We start from the raw sequence: 18,099 nt of genomic DNA, 5'->3' as shown, positions 1-18,099 counted from the left end.
GCCACTTAGTAAAGCAACCTTCTTGAAAAGAGCATTAAGTATAATCAATATACATACAGTTCAGTATTCGATATCCGCCATCTCGTGGCAATATTCTTTGAAAAAAAATCAGCTAAATCGAAGCATAAACGGCAGAGAAAACACAGTTCATATACGGTTACTCCTAAATCCCAAAGTCACAAGGAAAAGAAATAACTATGCAAATTCCATAGGGAATCAAGATTTTCATTGTTTTTGTATTTTTAGCAATCTTTTGACTCAGGCTTTGTTTCACAAAGATTGTAATGTTAAAGTTGAACATTCATTTGAACTAATTTAGCCGTTGATGAGTGTGTTTCAGTCTCACATATGATGTAATATCATTTTAAAGTGACTAAGGGTGGCATTTTTATTTTTCTTCCTTTACACGCTATGTTAGATTTTGTTACTTTTATTATTGAGGGTGTTGTCATTTGAGACACTGTATCTTTTTGACAACGCGAAATATGGAAACCAAGTTTTCACAGCATGTGTACGATGTAATGGTCTTTTCGTGAAACTAATTTGTAATTATGCGTATTTCACAGGGAAGGTAATATTAGAAGATTACTTAGGCCGGTTAGGAATTTTGTTTAGTGTGCACCACCTATTCAATAAGCAGTCGTGTCATATATACAGCAGGGGTTGACCTGACGACCATTCGGCTCATGGAAATTATAATCGTTATGAGTGAGCACTTAAGCTCGTCAATATATCCTCAAGTCGTCATGTCAATTGTTTTCCTTCTCTTCGAGTTCCTGCTGTACCCCAGAATATTTGATTTTCCAAGTCTACTCATTTCATTGATTTTTGTGATGGCGTAAGTACAATAAGCACATTTACAAGGTCTTGTTGATCAACCCTGCCTTGACCAGGGGATGATTTATCACGGGGGTCGACGCTGGTGGTAGTGCTGGCGGCGGACTGATAACAGACGTTGGTGGCGGGTGTATAGCAGCCGTTGGTGGCGGGTGTATAGCAGCCGTTGGTGGCGGGTGTATAGCAGCCGTTGGTGGCGGGTGTATAGCAGCCGTTGGTGGCGGGTGTATAGCAGCCGTTGGCGGCGGGTGTATAGCAGCCGTTAGTGGCGGGTGTATAGCAGACGTTGGTGGCGAGTGCTGGTGGCGGACTGATAACAGACATTGGTGGCGGGTGTATAGCAGCCGTTAGTGGCGGGCTGACGAGGGACGCTGAACCTGGTTGGCTAGGAGCGACAGAAGTTATTATGGATTGAGGACTTTGGTGAATATCAAGAGAAGATGCAAGCATTTTCTGTTTAAGTAGGCGCCAAGTCTTGTATGTTATTTCGTTCAAATCAACGTTCAATTAACGTGTAACATTGATTAAATTTTCTTTTTTTTCCCCGAGTGGTTAATGTGCACTCAATAGCCGCTATCGCGAGTTTAGGTGGACACGTAGTATTTTCAAGGTTCATTTCAATATCCGGTGAAGTGCTGGTAACCACATCTGTTGCTCCAAGTGCGAGTATTCCGTCGTCACCAACAGAAAAACCCACTTCCAACAGAACCTGGTCGCTCATTGAAACGTCTAGACATTGGACATATGACGACTGCATACGAATCATAAGTTGTGCAACTTACTTCCACTTTGAAACACCGCTTTCCTGTGGTTCCGTAGCAAGATCTATTGAACTTGGATCAACTTCAGTGCATGCCCGTAGCTGTAGTGTGTAGCATTCCGTAGCGAATTTAAGTGCAGATTCTTCTCCATCAGTGAGGGCTGTTTTCACGCCTAGTTTTGCTTGAAGAGGAACTTTACCGTTAATTCTATCCGACAATGCCATTTTTGGGACGGGTTACCTGTTTTGCACTCGCAGCTCAGATGCTCACTCTGCCTGACCTTACCGCGTTTTAAGCAGATATCAGTTTGTAATTAAGACGGTCGATTTTCCATGTCCGTAATTTACCTTTGTAATATACCAGTAAATGCCAATTAACTACAGAAAATAATATTATCAGGTTATATTTAATTATAGTAAAAATATATCGTTACTGAGTTAAAAACATTTACAAATCGTTATTGGTGCTTATATTATTGCAAATACATGACAATCCACGTACAATAATTAAGAATTTTAATGTAACGTTAAGTCGTCACCCTGTACCCAATCTCGTCAACTCATTATTACATCTTCGATCGTTTTCTTTATGAGTCAAAGGGAGGCAATTTTGTAAGACAAATGTTACATTGTCAATAAGAGTTACGGGTTAAGAGTTGCGTGCACATGACATTCGCCCTTTCACACCGACGATGGCACCGAAAACGGTCCTTACTTGTTGTCCAAGCACATTTAAACAACAGAAACTTCTAGCGTCACTTAAAATATGAGTGTCTCTTTCTGTGTTTTTAAATCATATGATTACGAAGACATTTAAAAAAAAAAAAAAACCGGCGTGACTTAAAACACTTTCAAATAATGGCGGGTCAAACAACTTTAAAGAATTCACGCGAGAGAAAATGAGACCGAAAAAAACTGACGACTTGAGGACACTGACGATCTTCTGTCCTCGTACGTCGAACAGTACAACAGCTTATGGAAAATTACTTTGAAACCCATTTGAGCGTCTTACCGGGTCCGGGGCTGCCAATCACGTGACCGTCGGCGTTTGTATATGATTAACTAGACAACCGACTACCTGCAACAATTCTTTTCATCAGAAATACGACATATGGGTGTGTACTATGGTTTATAAATAGTAATGAAACAGTAAGCCTACTTTGGCCACTATTATTTCTTCGCCTATTTTATCATTGTTTTGAATAATTATCTTGTTCTACCATTTCTGCATACTATTTGAAATATCGTGTCTTCATTTGACTTGAATTGTCATTATCTGAGCTTCTCTAGGAGGCAAAACACATCAGTTCGCCAATTTTACCATATATGTCAGAGGCGCATACTCGATTGAACACTTCCCTCTAAGTAATGCAACAAACTACTGTAAGAAAATTAATACCAACATGTCAACGAAAATGGACCCTAAAACATGGCCGTTGAAATTTGACTCAATATACTAACTACAGTGGCGGTTCTACCGGGGGCCCCCAGCTGGCCGGCAAGTAATGTGTTTGGGGCACATCTTTATTGATTTAACTGTACAAATAAGTTGTTTTGTCACAATTTATTTTAAAGTTCATATAAATAGTTCAGCAAATATACAATTGAACCTTCTCGTGTTCGGTTATTTATGGTATGCCAATTTCAAAGTATTATATAGTATACGACACGTAAAAGTCTGATGAAAATGGCATCGGGGCCCGAACATTCGATAATGATAAATCGGCGCCCAATTTTATACAGACAGCTGATCAAAAGTAAACAAATTTGGCTGCAGTTATACGGGTAAGTTTACTGTTTTCAGAATATATCCTATACCAGAAATATAAGTTGTTTTAAACTGTTAACATGTGCACATTATATGTTCGTCATTGCTTTAAAGCTGCACTCTCACAGATTGAACGTTTTGACAACTTTTTTTTATTTTTTGTCTTGGAACGAGCCAATTTTTGCGATCATCCATGGAAACCAGTTATATAAGACTGCTGACAAAAAAATAGATCTTAGATTTTTATATTTAAGTTAAAAAATGAAGTTTTATGCATTTTCCTTAAACCTTTAGTTTAAGCCTTAAAAGATTAATTTTCGAACGGAAATATGAGAATATACGATCCGATATTTTGTCTGCAATCTTATATCATTGGTTTGCAGATATTGATGCGAAAATTTGCTCTTTCCAAGACAAAAAAATCAAAAAGTTGTCAAAATGGTATATATGTGAGAGTGCAGCTTTAAATAATGTCATTTGGTGTCAACAAGATATGTGTGTCCATGACGGTACATTTAATAGGTTTAAATTCAAAACTATGCCGCCTTGAAACTTTCCAATTCGGCTTTTATTAACGTCGGAATCATGCTAGAGCCTTTGTAAATTAATACAGATTAATTTATTTGAAACCCTTTTTGGAATTCGTTGTCAAGTTGTTCTTACTTCAGTTAACATAAATGAAAATGATATCAGAAGTACAATATCGTTAAGTGCAATCAATATACTTAAGTTAAGTTGTAGGTTTATACAGTACGATTTATTCTACGTCATAAATGTGTGTCTCTGGTGACCGAGTGGTAAACGACTTTGCTTTTAAATCCGTCGACCTCTTTTCGATTGCCCAAACCGGCATGATTTTTTTTGAAAGGTTTATCTTATATCAGGTAATGCTATCTTTTTAATTCAATTGATCTGCCAAACATCATTGACAGCGACGACAAATGTGAATACCATGTCATTATATGATTAAAATGATATATTCAAAATAGTTTTATATGTTTATAATTATTTGTGCCCATCCTCATTTAAAAAGTCCTGAAACCGCCACTGGACTATAGGTAACAAACATGAAAACTTACCGACGTCAATAATCGGTACATTGCTTTGATGTGGGAACATCAATTGTGTTTTCATCCTGATACAAAATTATGGAGATGTGAAAAGTGGCTTGCTGAGTTAAAACCTTCAGGAGTGGCATCAACCTGAAGAAAGATGAGCTACTCAACTTTGTAGCTTATAAACAGTGTGACCTTGACCTAGAAACAACATGACTAGAACATGCATACCATCTCATTAAAAGCTTTAAGGCTTTAACTTTTGCACATTTACTTAAATAAAAAAATACCCAATATCTAAAAGGCTATTTTCACTTGTGATTCATAATACTTTTGTGTTTTTAACTACAAATGAAGGCGTAATGCTGTAACATTTAGATATATAAGTGTTTTTGAAAAAAAAAAACATGTGTTTTTTTTAACATTAAATGTATAAATTTAAAAAAAACAACAACACTTGAGGCGTGGTATAAAGCCATCGTCCTGCCTGACCCTTTCCTCTGACAGAAACCGTAATAATAGGAAATAAAAACAAAATACTTCTTTCTTGGCAAATATAAAAGGCTTTATTTTCAAAATCACATAATAAATAAGAAAAACACTGCCTTATTACTTCAACAAAAAGTCTGAAATAGTAGCTCCATGGCTGATCTTTACACCAAAAATCTGGTTTAACATTAACTAACAAATAAACATAAAAATCAATTCTGGCACTTTGAACGACAAATATAAACATATCTACAATATATTTTACTTGACTCGAGTATTTCACAAACGCACAACACATTACTGTAACAAAGAACAATAAAATTTGATGCTATAGATTTACGTAGGTCAATAATAGGATTTTCCCCAAGAATGCTGATATGTTAGCACAGTTCATCTCTGATATATCACAAGCCAAGGCCACACAATATTTAATTAGTCTGACAAACAAAGCCATGAATGCACTATTTCTTAAAATCAAAAACCTTAACTTGCCTCTAAATCTCCAATTCAATGTTTCCCGATGCTTCTTCAGTACCTATTCTAACATACGGATGTGAAGTTTGGGGGCTAGAACTTGACCGCTTCATAGCTCACAAGTGAATCTTTTCAACCCTTGGTGCTTACCAATAATTAATGGAATTTTTATTAAAAAAACCCCCAAAAACAGTAAATAAATATAAAATTCTGTTTTGACTATAATTGATAACCTCTCTGCATTAAATTATTCATTCTATACACTTTGGGGCTGGCGTCACATGAAAAAAGAAATTGAAATCTTGCTTGAAATTTCATCATCTAAGTTTATTGATTTTATTTTGCTATTAGTTAATAGCAGATGTAAATGGTAAGCAGCAGGTAGAAGATTTTATTTTGTGCTTTTATGTAGTTTATTGAAATATAATGATGAATTATATCTCGATATAACTGTTTGAAACAGTGAGTTGATAAAAATATATTTTCACAGTTTTCTCAGATTTTACCTGTTCCAATGGTAAAAATGGTAACAAATGGATACAACGCTGGGTTAAAATGCCATGACATCATTCTTGGTGTGATATCATTTGGTTGAAATTTCGTTCATTTTTTTCTATTTAATATCAATTAATTTTTTTTTTTTTATTAATTTAAAAGCATACAGGAAACAGAAAAAATATTTCAGTGTATGATTGCACAAGTGTGTATATCACCTTATGAACAATAAGAGTACATATTCCTTTTGGTGTTCACTCAGAAAATATATTGCATATCTTAAACTTAAACAAACAATTATCCTCTATATAAAAGGCAATGCAGTACACACTGAATATTAAGCAATAAAATATCGCCATCATAATAAATGCACCAGCTACCCAGGGTGATAAAGTTCAGGATTACGGTAATCCTCATATCAGGATAGAGAATTATTACGGTAGGTGCAGATTGCTATATAGTTTTGTTTTTGCTGGACATTTGCAATAGAAAAAGTAAGAAGTATCTTGGATAAATGGTTAATGTAAATGGCTTTCAAACACTTTCAACAGGATTTTAAGCTAGTTCACCCTGCCTGGGGCCTGAATCCGTCATACTTGGACCCAAGTTTCAGGATTAGGCTTTTCGGTCTCGGCCAGTATTCAATATTGATAGTTTCTTTCATGCTTTTCAATGAAATATGGGGTTTTATCAGTGAAATAACAACAGTGAAAATATCAATTTGATATTTTAACTGCAAAATAAGAAGTGAAAATATCAACTTTCAGAACTACTTTAAAATCCATTGTAGTTACTTCCCCTTGATCAAAACAGAACACATCACTTATGAAACACTTCGTCACTCGTGAAAGTATGTTTTTCTATGACACTCTTGAAATAAAATACGATCTTACACTGAAATAAACAAATATCCTCTTATCCTTATCCTTAGACATGTCTCGGTGATTCCATTCAGCCAACTTCAGAAAAAAATGTCAAAAGCTTATTACTGTTTGTAAGACCCAGGGATTTTTTTAGGTCAAAATCTGAGGAAAAAAAAGTGTGTCTTATAATCAGACATTTATGATATCTTCCCTGCATCTAGATTTTGTCAGACAAAATTGCCATTATTATACAAAAATATACTGTTGTTTCCCCCTTATAGTGTAAAGTGTAAAGTGTATACATATATATAAGTCCTGAAGTCCGTCATCACGATGATGATATATCAAATATAGAACACTGAGCATTATTTAGTAAAGCACATCAAAAAAGCAAACATTTATATGATTAGGGGTAAATATGAACCCTAATTCTAGAAATTAAAACAAATAGGTTTTTAGCAGGTGAGTTTTAACAAAACTACAAGATACTAATAATTAATTTAAAAGTAATGCAAGAAATATGGAATGCATGTATTGAGGTTATGATTTTAACATAGATCATTAAAAAAATATTGTTCTTTGAAACATGTTTTTTCCCTAAAAATGAAAATCAACTATTCTATCGGTAACAAGCAAGGTGGATGGAGGAAAGGGGTTCCTTATAAGCCTTTGGCTTTCTCCTCAATCCTTTCAATCCTTTCCTTGTAAATGTAATGTTGTATGTATATATATATATATATAGTAATATGTGTTGCAAAATAAATACTATTTAAACCAACAAGCATTTAATTGGCTATAAGATTAGAAAAAACGAGAGAAAAAATCTCAAAGTTTTACAAACGATTAACTTATGATCAGTTCAAGGCATTCTTTACTACATTAAGTAATATATATGTGGTGACTTTGAAAGATTACATTTTATGTCTAATTACACATGCTTACTTATTTCAGTTGAATCCTGTTGTTATTTGTGAAATGAAACCAGTTAAAAGCTATATATACTGGTAGCTTATGTTTATATGTTACATGACATCCCACACTATACAAATATTGACTTGACTTTATTAACAAAATTAAAGGGGGTTCAAGAAGTAGCGTGAATGAGAAAATGTAATATTGAGCAGATTACTACATGAGCCAGAATGTATATAAGTCAAGCGTTTAAGTATGGGGACAGTATTCATAAAACATCTTCAGTCATTTTCCTAAGTTAAGTATCTTACTAATCATATGTTGTAATTCCTTCCTTATATATGAAATACTTTATTATCATTTTATTTAAAATACATAGTTTCATGTTAAAGACACTTACTTTTCTTTTAATATAGACAATGTGAATTTAGGAAATTGACTTAAGTAAAGGAATGACTTAACGCTGCACTCTAACAGATTGAATGTTTTGGCAACTTTTTTTTATTTTTTTGTCTTGGAACGAGCCAATTTTTGCGAAATTCCATGGAAACCAGTTATTTTAGACTACTGGCAAAAAATTTGATCGCAGATTTTTATATTTAAGTTCAAAAATGGATGTTTTGTGAATTTTTCTTAAACCATAAGTAACGGTTTAAGCCATAAAACATTAATATTTAAACAAAAATATGAAAATCTACGATCTGATTTTTTGTAAGCAATCCTATATCATTGGTTTGCAGATATTTATGCAAAAATTTGCTCTTTATAAGACAAAAAAATATAAAAGTTGTTAAAATGGTATATCTGTGGGAGTGCAAAAGCTGTAAGATCTTATATGAATACCCGCCCTGATGCTGTATATCAGTTGTATGATAAAATAATGACAATGGTTGTTTGCTTTTCAAAATGGTGTTACATACAAGGGCATTTTCGAGCTTTTTGTGCAGCTCACCAGATGTTATATTGTAAATGATTGTTTTAAACTTCTCAAATTGGAACATATTACCTACTTACATTAAAGCTGCTGATAAACTTGTCAATCATTTTGAAAAAAATACACGATGAAAGTAATTTTGGGGCCAAATTTGACCAATTAATTTTCCAAAGATTTCATGGAAAGTTTTGAATTCAAATTGTGAAAATACCATTGTTTAACATTGGGAACATAGCTGACTAATGGCTATAAATCAGCTGATAAGAAGCCCTGCATATGATGCACTGGCCCAATGACCTTGCCCGACTATGAATAAACTTAAACACCAACCCTGCAAATTATTATAACACTGTGGTGCAATCACAAACAATCCTCTGTCAATCAATCAACAATCATGAAAAAGGTGCACAACTTGATACATATTAAAATAAGAGTTATGGACCTTGTTATACAAGTATGTTTTGTTTCTGGCATTCCGTGTACCAAGTTTCATTTCAATATCTCAAATGGTTTATTGAGTTGTGGCTATATTCAAATCAAAGAAATCATAATACAATGTTCATGATGTCACCCTTGTGCTGGAACTCAATAACTGTACATTGAAATAGAAGCAGATACAGGGTTCTTGGGTGGATACCACCTCAAACAAAAAAAATATAACGTGCAAAACAAACGAAAAATGCATAAAAACATCTATAACCTAATAATATTTATACATAAACATTAACTACATATATGTGAGCACAACAACAGCCATATTTCCCTACTGAAGGGGAGATGATCATTTTACATCACACACTTTTTAAATAACCACACAAATTATCAACAGCTACACTTTGACGCCGGTGGTGGAGGGGGTCCTGTGTGTTTTGATGGGGGGTCAATGTGGATTTTATCGTCATTATTCCCGGAACTGTTTAATTGATCCAACGTGTGTAATCCAGAAGTAGGCGTGGTTTCATAAAGTTTGATCAATCTCTTTGAAGCCTCCAAGAATGCTTCTTCAATCCCTGTAAGAAAAGTAACAGGGTATTATCACTTATGATGATCAATACTTTCAACTAATAATTATTATGATTAAAGTCATAAGTAACAAATGTTTAATTTTATACAGAAATACAGAATAATTTGAGGCTTTAAACAAAACATTTGAAAATCATAACCGATAGTATTCAATTATAATCATTTTAGGTTATTTTTAGGTAAGTGAGATTCTATGCATTGTTTTCAATACATTCTCACCATTTTACCTGCAAACAGTAATCACAGTTCATAGTTTTATTCTTAACTTTGAACTGAAATCGGGCGTGGAGTGATATATTTGACAATCTTTCAGTACCAAAAAAGTTTGTAAGTAATAATTTTGATATTTTGTTTTACATAAGCCTTTATCTTCTCATAAAACCCTTACAAATGATACCAAAATAATATGGGGGTCACAAGGCATCCTTAAGCTATTTTTTTATACATCAACTAAATGAACAAATCCATTGAGCCCATGCGAGTTTGGTTGGGGTCACCGAGCCCAATAATTTTGTTTTTTCTGGGTTCTCAATTTCGCCAACAACACAAGGCCACATTCTCATGTGATACTGCCAACGAGCAAGACTTACCATAAGTTGTTATAACTATTGTCATAAGGTTTTAACTAAAAATTAATAAATGTCTTTGTTAGTTAAGCTTTTGAAGATAAAATCTGGGAGGTGAATCTTTTCATTCTTAAGCCAAGGAAAATCATTAAGCTCATGACTAAATATTTGTACCTGTATTTTTGAGAGCGGAAGTTTCAAAGAACAGCGCCCCAATGGAGTCTGCGTATTCCTGAGCATCAGTGACGTTCACCTGTCGACTGTCCACAAGATCACATTTGTTTCCCACAAGGCACAAAACTGGAACGATGGTAGTTCAGTAAAAAGCTGTCTTCACAGTAAGTTTATAATACAAATACTATGGACTTGGAAAAAAAACCCAGATGAAATTCTAATAGCATAGAAAGGACGCAGGCAATTTTTAAGACGATAATTGGGGGTAAAAAAGTGCATCCTATATATACATGATATAATACGGTAATTATAGGGCGAATTGTTTGAAACCTTTTAAAGTTAACAACGTTGTGAACGGCATAGACGTTAACTTTTATAAGGGGAATTAATTTATAATGTGCAGATATATTTCAGTAAAACAAGCATAGCCAATTCAGTTTTCTTAAAATTTGGGTAAAGTATCATATATCACATGTGCATGTGTGTCAATGAAAATTTTAGAGTATTAAAGTGTAACAGACTGCACAAATTGCTATGTGCACCTGTCGGGGTTCGAACCCACGACCTCTCGCTCTGCAGGCGGACATTCTACCGTGTTGCTTTAAAAGCTACAGGTTACAAAAGATTTGATTTTTAACAATGATACAGTTAACAACGTTAATAACTTAAACAAGATCTGAACAATTGGCCCTTTATCTAATATTACAAACTTACTGTGAACACAGCTTTATATTGTAGTGAATCAATACAAGTTAATTTTTCGGCTAGGTTTATCAAATATATTGAAATGAGCGAATCTACCATTTATAATGATCAAGCAAAAATCATATAAAAACAAAACACATTAATTCACTTTTGGTTACTACTAATTACTACCCTATGACAAGGGATTGCCTCATCGAGACTCGATACAGGCCCATTGTCTGGTTGGTACAGTGGTTAGTACACTCTCTTCCCACCGGCGCATCCCAGGTTCAATTCCCGGCCTGACTGTATGAGAGTTTGGTATGTTGCCAGCTTTAACAAGTGGCTTTTCTCTGAGTACACAGATTTACCCTTGAAATACAAGACTACACTTTTGCACAGTATGGTGCCAATGACACTGACTTAAGCACAAGTTAACATTTATTCCTACTTGATCATAAAGTTTAAAATAATACATGCCAAAAAGGAAAATGTAACTTACTGATTGGAGTATCTACATTTCTTTTTAATTCTGCAAATAGAAGACATTACCTTGTTTTGAAATCCAGGGGACCATCTTGTCAATGAGCATGCGTCAAAATAAGCTTAATAGAAAGCGGATGCCAGAAATCTAAGTATGGTTTTAAATTGTGAATTCAAGTAAACCTTAATCTAACATTTCAAGTCATACTATTTGTTTCAAAATATAATTGAATATGACCAGAAAAAAACCACTTAAAAATTGAGCATTCAACAGTTTGTTGACAAGATGACCCCTTAATGATTGATTCAACATGCACATTGTATTATACTGGAAATAATGGAAAAAAATAATAGAGCTTGGATTATTAATGAATGAGAAAATACTACATTGTAACTTACAGTCAAACCTGTATAAAATGGCCACCATTGGGAAATGGTTAAATTGGCTGCTCAAGACATGTTGCCGCTTAATGCAGGTTGGAAATTGCTGAATTTTGTAAATTCAAATATATAATATATAAAATGCATTTTTCATTTGATTTACAAATGAAAGAAAAAATAGTTTGCCAGTACAAGTGTGTGTAACTTTTCCTCCCAAATGTATTAAATGTCACACATCTTGTGAATTTAATCATGCTTTTTTGATATTTAAAACTTAAATAATAGGATAGGTAACAATGGTGCCATGGAGAAAAAGCCAACACTTGTTTGTTGTTTCTCAGTTGAAAAAGGGACATTTCTCAACAATTATTGAAACCAGGCCTTACAGGCCTTAATGCACATATGCAAATTGTCTCTGACAACATGTGTTATACCAAGTTTCATTTGAATATAAATGTTTTTAGAAGTCAGTCAAAAACTATAGTTTTTGCATAATGACAATGTCGCTAAACCCAAGGTTGTGACAATAACTCCACATTGTTTTTTCTTCCCCCGAAGATTTAAATCCTCATTGCATTTTACCTAGATGACCAGTAGGAATTGTAATGAATGTGACTGCAGTTATATATATGAACTATAATTTTTGCACTATGATGAGGCTGCCGACCCAATGGTTACGACAATAACTCGAGGTTCTTCTCTTCTCCCCTACTTACCACTGACCCAGTCCTTAATATCATAAAAAGTGTCGGAAGATGTGATATCATAGATCAACATGGCTGCATTCGCCTTCCTGTAGTACATTGGTGCCTGAATTAACACAAATACTCTTGTACTTTTTTACTGTCATATCAAAAACCTGTTAAAAATTAAATAAATCAACACTTCTTATCTCTATTTTTTTCCTACATTTTGTCAAACTTACCAACTTGTATCAAAGTTCCATCAACATCATATTTATTTCAATGAGAATTTAAGGCAATATATCATTAGTTTTTTTTTAATACATTTATTTCTGTAAAACAGAAGTCAGTTATTATTAATTGTAATCAGGTGAAGTGGTAGGTATAAACAGTGGCTGACACAATATAATGTAGACCACTAAAGACTTAAACGTTTTAAGAATGTTATTCCACTAAATAAATGGTTATGAGACTGTGTTACGTCAAACTATTTCTTTTGTCAGTATATACAAATAATCTTTAACCATTACTTTGTTATTTGGGACTAAAAATATAATTCACAAGTACACTGGTACACGCATCATAATTTATAAGTTCTACTAAAGAATAAATACCCCCTTTTGTTTAAATCATACTCTCAAATAAAGTTACCATTCATCTATTAATATTTTTTATTTGTTTCGTATTCTTTATTTCTACATGTATATATAGAAAACGCATGTTTTTAACTAGTTCAATTTAAACTGTGAGTATGAATAAAGAAATTTTAATTTGTGTTTCAATATTCGTGGCACAGGCTTGCACAGGTAAGAAAGTATGTGTGTCAATTAGACTGATTGGTAGTTCACTTAACTTGCAAACTGGAGCACCTAGATTATCAAACATATGGAAAGGGTTTTAACTAAAGAGATATGGAAGGGTGCTTCACCCTGTCTTTCTTTGGTAACACCCTTCTGGAAGACCAGCATGAGGTCTCTTCTGCTCTCATGGAGATCCCCATGGGGTCTCTTCTGCTCTCATGGAGATCCCCATGGGCTCTCTTCTGCCTTGATAGAATTAAATGCTTAAGACTAACTATTAGTCTTAAAAATTTGATTAGAACCTATAATCAGATTATAAATACATGTCAACTTTACATATTTGGTGGTTTAGACCTAAAATTACTTCAATTAAACACAATTCCTAACATTTTTGGTGAAATTCATAATGTTCAAGTTCTTAACAGTCTGATACACTGTGCCCGTTTCTTCCTTAACCTATAAACTTATTGTGATTATTTCTTTTCATCCATTATCTGTCAGAAACTTTCAAGTAATGTACAACTTACCATAGATCTAAATCTCTCTTGTCCAGCTGTGTCCCAGACCTGGAGTTTTACACGGTAGTCATCCACTGTACTGTAAAGAAAAGGTTAGAGTCATTTCAGTACTGTACTACATCAAAAAATAAAAATAAAGCAATTAACTTTAATGTTTAAACATAATTAAGACTTTAATAGTTTTTTATTGTGTCACCTGTAAACATGGCAGATACAGTATTTTACTTTGTCTGGTGTCATATTCATCTTCGTCATCTCAAACTTTTATTATGATCAATACCCTATCAACGACTTGTTTAAGAGTCTTCAAAAATGGTATGTACATGGTCAGTAGATGACCCCTATACAACATGAGGTTGTTAGGTGCTCCTGACAGATGACACGGCAATACACATATTTCTTATCTGTTTCAAAATGTCTGAATTTTTCACAAACTTTATTTGTATTCTTGCCAGTGATCTTTGAATCAATTTGACATTTCTAAACTTATTTTGTGTGAAATATAAAGCCTATTTACAGTTTGTATGTGAAGAAAGAAGCTCCAATGGTTGGACTGACAGCCTTACTGAACATTCCGCCGACATAGCGGATGACAACACTGGTCTTCCCAACACCTGAAATATGATTTGTAAACAAACATTCTCAAAAGAAACAATTCTTAAAGGAAATAATGAACTACTGGGGTAAAAATAAGGAATAAATTGCGGATTTATGTCATTAATGGGGATATGAACGCAGTTGGTTTGGTTAAAGTTTCTGACTCCACACACTTTCACCAGCCCAACTGCCTTCATACCCCAATAATGACATCAATTTTGTTTATTTGAGTTTATAAGGGTCTGCCCGCACCCATTGGCTGCATTATGGCTTGACCCCGCCGTGACGCCATCATGACTTAAATTGTGTTTAAATGCCATAAGTGAAATGAGATAAAAATGACAGCAATTCGCAGTCAAATCCAGACATTGAAAGGCTTGAAGAAACAGAGTGAGATACAAAAGATCCGGGTGCAATACCCTAGCTCTTTGGGAAGAGACCTCTTGGTTCTTTAACATTGATGCTCGGTGTAAAGCACCAATACACGGGATACAACTTTCCTGGGTTGAACCAGTACTGAGTACCCCTCTTTTCCAAGCACTACCCTTTAAATGCCGAGCTCAAGGCAAGGGAGCTACTTGTACCAACTTTTAACATCTTTCGGTATGACTCGGCCTTAACCACTAGGCCATGGAGACGGTAATGACATCAATCCTGTAATTCATTCCACAGTGACTAGTGTTTGTAAATGTTGTGAAGATACAGCTGTACTGCTTAACATAGACGTCCTCAGCCGAGTGCCCATCTGTCACTGGGTGCTTCGCCCCTTATCTCGGTACACCCGCTAGATGGCGGGGCAGGTAGTGGTGATCAGTCACTACCTCGTCTATGTTGGCTTCCAAGTCGGTTCACAGCGTCCTAGCCAGAGCCAACTTGACGCCCTCTCTGCAGCTCTCCCAAGAGCGTGGACGGCGGACTATCTGACTCGTCCCCTGATGCCAACAGCTCTCAGCATTTTCCACACTGACTGTGATGGAAAGCCTCTGCATCCAACTTCCACTGGGAAGAGCCACGTCTTCCAACCCCTCTCTCTACATGTGTCTAACGATAATGTAAATAAGATCCAGCCACCTGGTTAACTTAGTTTGTAGGTCTTCAACTACATACTAGCACTGATTCATGCTTTTTTTAAAGGATTTTTTATATTATTTTGTATACATCTAATTTTTTATCTAATAACATTTCTGAGCACAAAACTCACAGAAAACTGTTTCAAGAAAGGCTTGAAAATCAAATATTTATTACTAAAACCCAACCTGAGTTTAAATTTGTGAAATTTGTCAAAAAATGGACAGTATTTTTTAAATTATTACAATCTATTTAGTTTAACTATTTTTACATCATGAAGTGCTTTTAAAATATATATTTTATCTCAAATGTTCAGTTTCTGTTGTCTTTTCAATGATGGTTGTCTTTTCAATGATGGAAAACAGTAATGTATCAATATATCAATTATCAATGTACCTTATATGTTTAAATCTTTAAATATTTAGTAAAGTAAAATTTGGGTCAAAAACTAAATGGATGATTAGATTATTACAAGTCATAAACATTTCTGTCCACACTTTTGCTTAATTATAAATATAATAATAGATTATAATGAGCAGTGTGGGATATTAACTAATACACCGCCATAACATAATATGAGGCTACATATTTTTACATCTAAAATTTAATTTTTTTTTGCTGCAAGTAGATCGCGTAGTAATTTTATTTAGCAGTTAAACTTTATGTCTTAACTCTTGGGAATCTTAATGATGTTTGCAATAATACACTTCACTGGTTATCAATTTAAACTTCTAAGATCAATAAATACAACTCTTAAACACTAAATTTAATTAACGATATAATTAAAAAGAATACAAACTACTTCAACTGATTTACCGGCATACATCTGAGGTTGTTTTCAATAAAAATGGCCGAGGAGTTCCGAATGTATTTTGCACCCCATGTTTAATCAAATACTAAGAAAAAGTACATTGTTAACTTAGATTCCAGCCCTGGTGTGCTGCACTAATAAAATGTTTGCTATTGAGCACTTTATGACCCACTCCTAAGCAATTTCAAGAGAGTATTACCTAGGTCCATCAATCCATTTGATTATGGTTGTTGAGAAGGGCTCTCAAATGTGGTAGTCAGATATTCTATAAATATTATGCTATATCAATCAGGGTTCGAATTTAGACTCGCATACTCGCAAAATGCGAGCGACATTTGGAAATTGCGAGTGACTTTTATTCAAGCTCGCAAAATTCTGCGAGTGGTTTTTTCTAGACCACAAAATGTTAAAAGGAAAGTAGAATAAACATGAACTTAATTCTGCTATGCTATGTAGTCGAGTGTAAACAGCCTATCAGTGGCATGTTTACACTACCGGTTTAAAGAAGACAGTACAGAGTCACGCTCTAGTAGGTTTTCAAAAATAGAACAAACACGGAAAAGGCCGAGTTTTATCTCGAATCTTTCTGGGATGCTCCAAGGCGTGCATAATACAAAGTAAATACGAATGACGTAATCACCTAGCTCAATCATTGGCTAAATTTAGCGCTTTTGCGCACTATATGTAAACCCCATCATCCTGTCAAAATGAATAGACTTCGTTGATTGATATATTTCATGGTCCAAAGTATCCACGCTACATTTACTGTTGCTTTTTTATTTTAGATTTATTATTTTATTGTTTTTAATACTTATAGACTTAATGAAATCTGTAGCGTGCTTGTCGCATGGGTATTAAATGGCGAGGGTAAATATACAAAGTGAAAAATGTCAAATTATTGGACAGCTTTATCAAAAAGCTGCCAGCATCAGACGAGTCTTTCCATACCCCCCAAATAGAATAAGCCATCAACAAGTTCTAGTAGTCGAGTCACTCAAGATTGATACTTTTTAATATTCATAATATGTCTTAGGTGTTAATTTCTACTTTAATTAGACAATATTATAAGGGAATAAAGCAAATAATAAAATTGCAAGTTGATTTGTCATTTTGCGAGTTGCCTCAAAATGCACTCGCAAAATTTTGCAAGTGCTCCTCAAAGTTAAATTCGAACTCTGTCAATATACAGACAACTTGATTTATTAAAATTTATTATTAACTCATGTGCTGTTTCCATTTCTACAGAATGTAATGGACTAGATTCAAATCAAAGAATGTTTGATTGTTCTGTTATTTTCGTTTTGGATAAAGATATTTTTTTGACGTCACTAAAAATACCCTACCTTGAGATCCTAGAACAACAACCTTGGCCTCTAACGACTTCATATCACCTGTTTAATATAAATACCAAAATGAACAAATAATTTACATGTCATTTAAACTGCCAAACACAATAACAATTGAAAAACGATCCATCAATAGATTGTCAGGAAGTTAGTGCGTCCGACATTTTGTTATCACGTGACAATCCGAAACTACCACTGTAGAATGAAATAAATGAAACGTGAATATCAGGTAATTTGGATATAATTTAGATGATTTATAGCATAATTAACTTTTTGATAGTTGTTTATTAATCGAATTCCATGTTTTAACATGTTTATTTTACAAAATGAATTAAATACGAAAGTAAATATAGCAATTATTGATTATTGTGCTTATTA

At 34.0% G+C, this 18,099-nt stretch overlaps 1 protein-coding gene across 1 annotated transcript; it reads right to left on the bottom strand.

Annotated features, from left to right (window-relative positions):
* Window positions 1-4,966: 4,966 nt before the first annotated feature.
* On the bottom strand, window positions 4,967-17,892 carry LOC128240760 (ras-related protein Rab-22A-like). The gene is made up of 7 exons (XM_052957590.1): window positions 17,719-17,892; window positions 14,417-14,513; window positions 13,909-13,978; window positions 12,615-12,708; window positions 11,537-11,566; window positions 10,351-10,476; window positions 4,967-9,597 (listed from the first exon to the last, which is right to left on the bottom strand). The coding sequence occupies exons 1-7, from the start codon at window positions 17,759-17,761 to the stop codon at window positions 9,410-9,412; spliced, it is 648 nt and encodes a 215-aa protein (XP_052813550.1). The 5' UTR covers window positions 17,762-17,892; the 3' UTR covers window positions 4,967-9,409.
* Between the last annotated feature and the right edge of the window lie 207 nt (window positions 17,893-18,099).

Source organism: Mya arenaria, chromosome 7 (assembly GCF_026914265.1).
Source record: "Mya arenaria isolate MELC-2E11 chromosome 7, ASM2691426v1".
Taxonomy (NCBI): Eukaryota; Metazoa; Mollusca; class Bivalvia; order Myida; family Myidae; genus Mya; species Mya arenaria.
This window is presented reverse-complemented; position numbering and strand designations above follow the sequence as displayed.

Coding starts and splice junctions, on each gene's coding strand:
- LOC128240760 (XM_052957590.1), bottom strand. CDS start 17,761: ATGAAGTCGTTAGAGGCCAAGGTTGTTGTTCTAGGATCTCAAG. Junction 13,979..14,416: donor TCTTTCTTCACATACAAACT/GTAAATAGGCTT, acceptor TTTTCTTTACAG/TACAGTGGATGACTACCGTG. Junction 12,709..13,908: donor AAGAGAGATTTAGATCTATG/GTAAGTTGTACA, acceptor GTGTTAATTCAG/GCACCAATGTACTACAGGAA.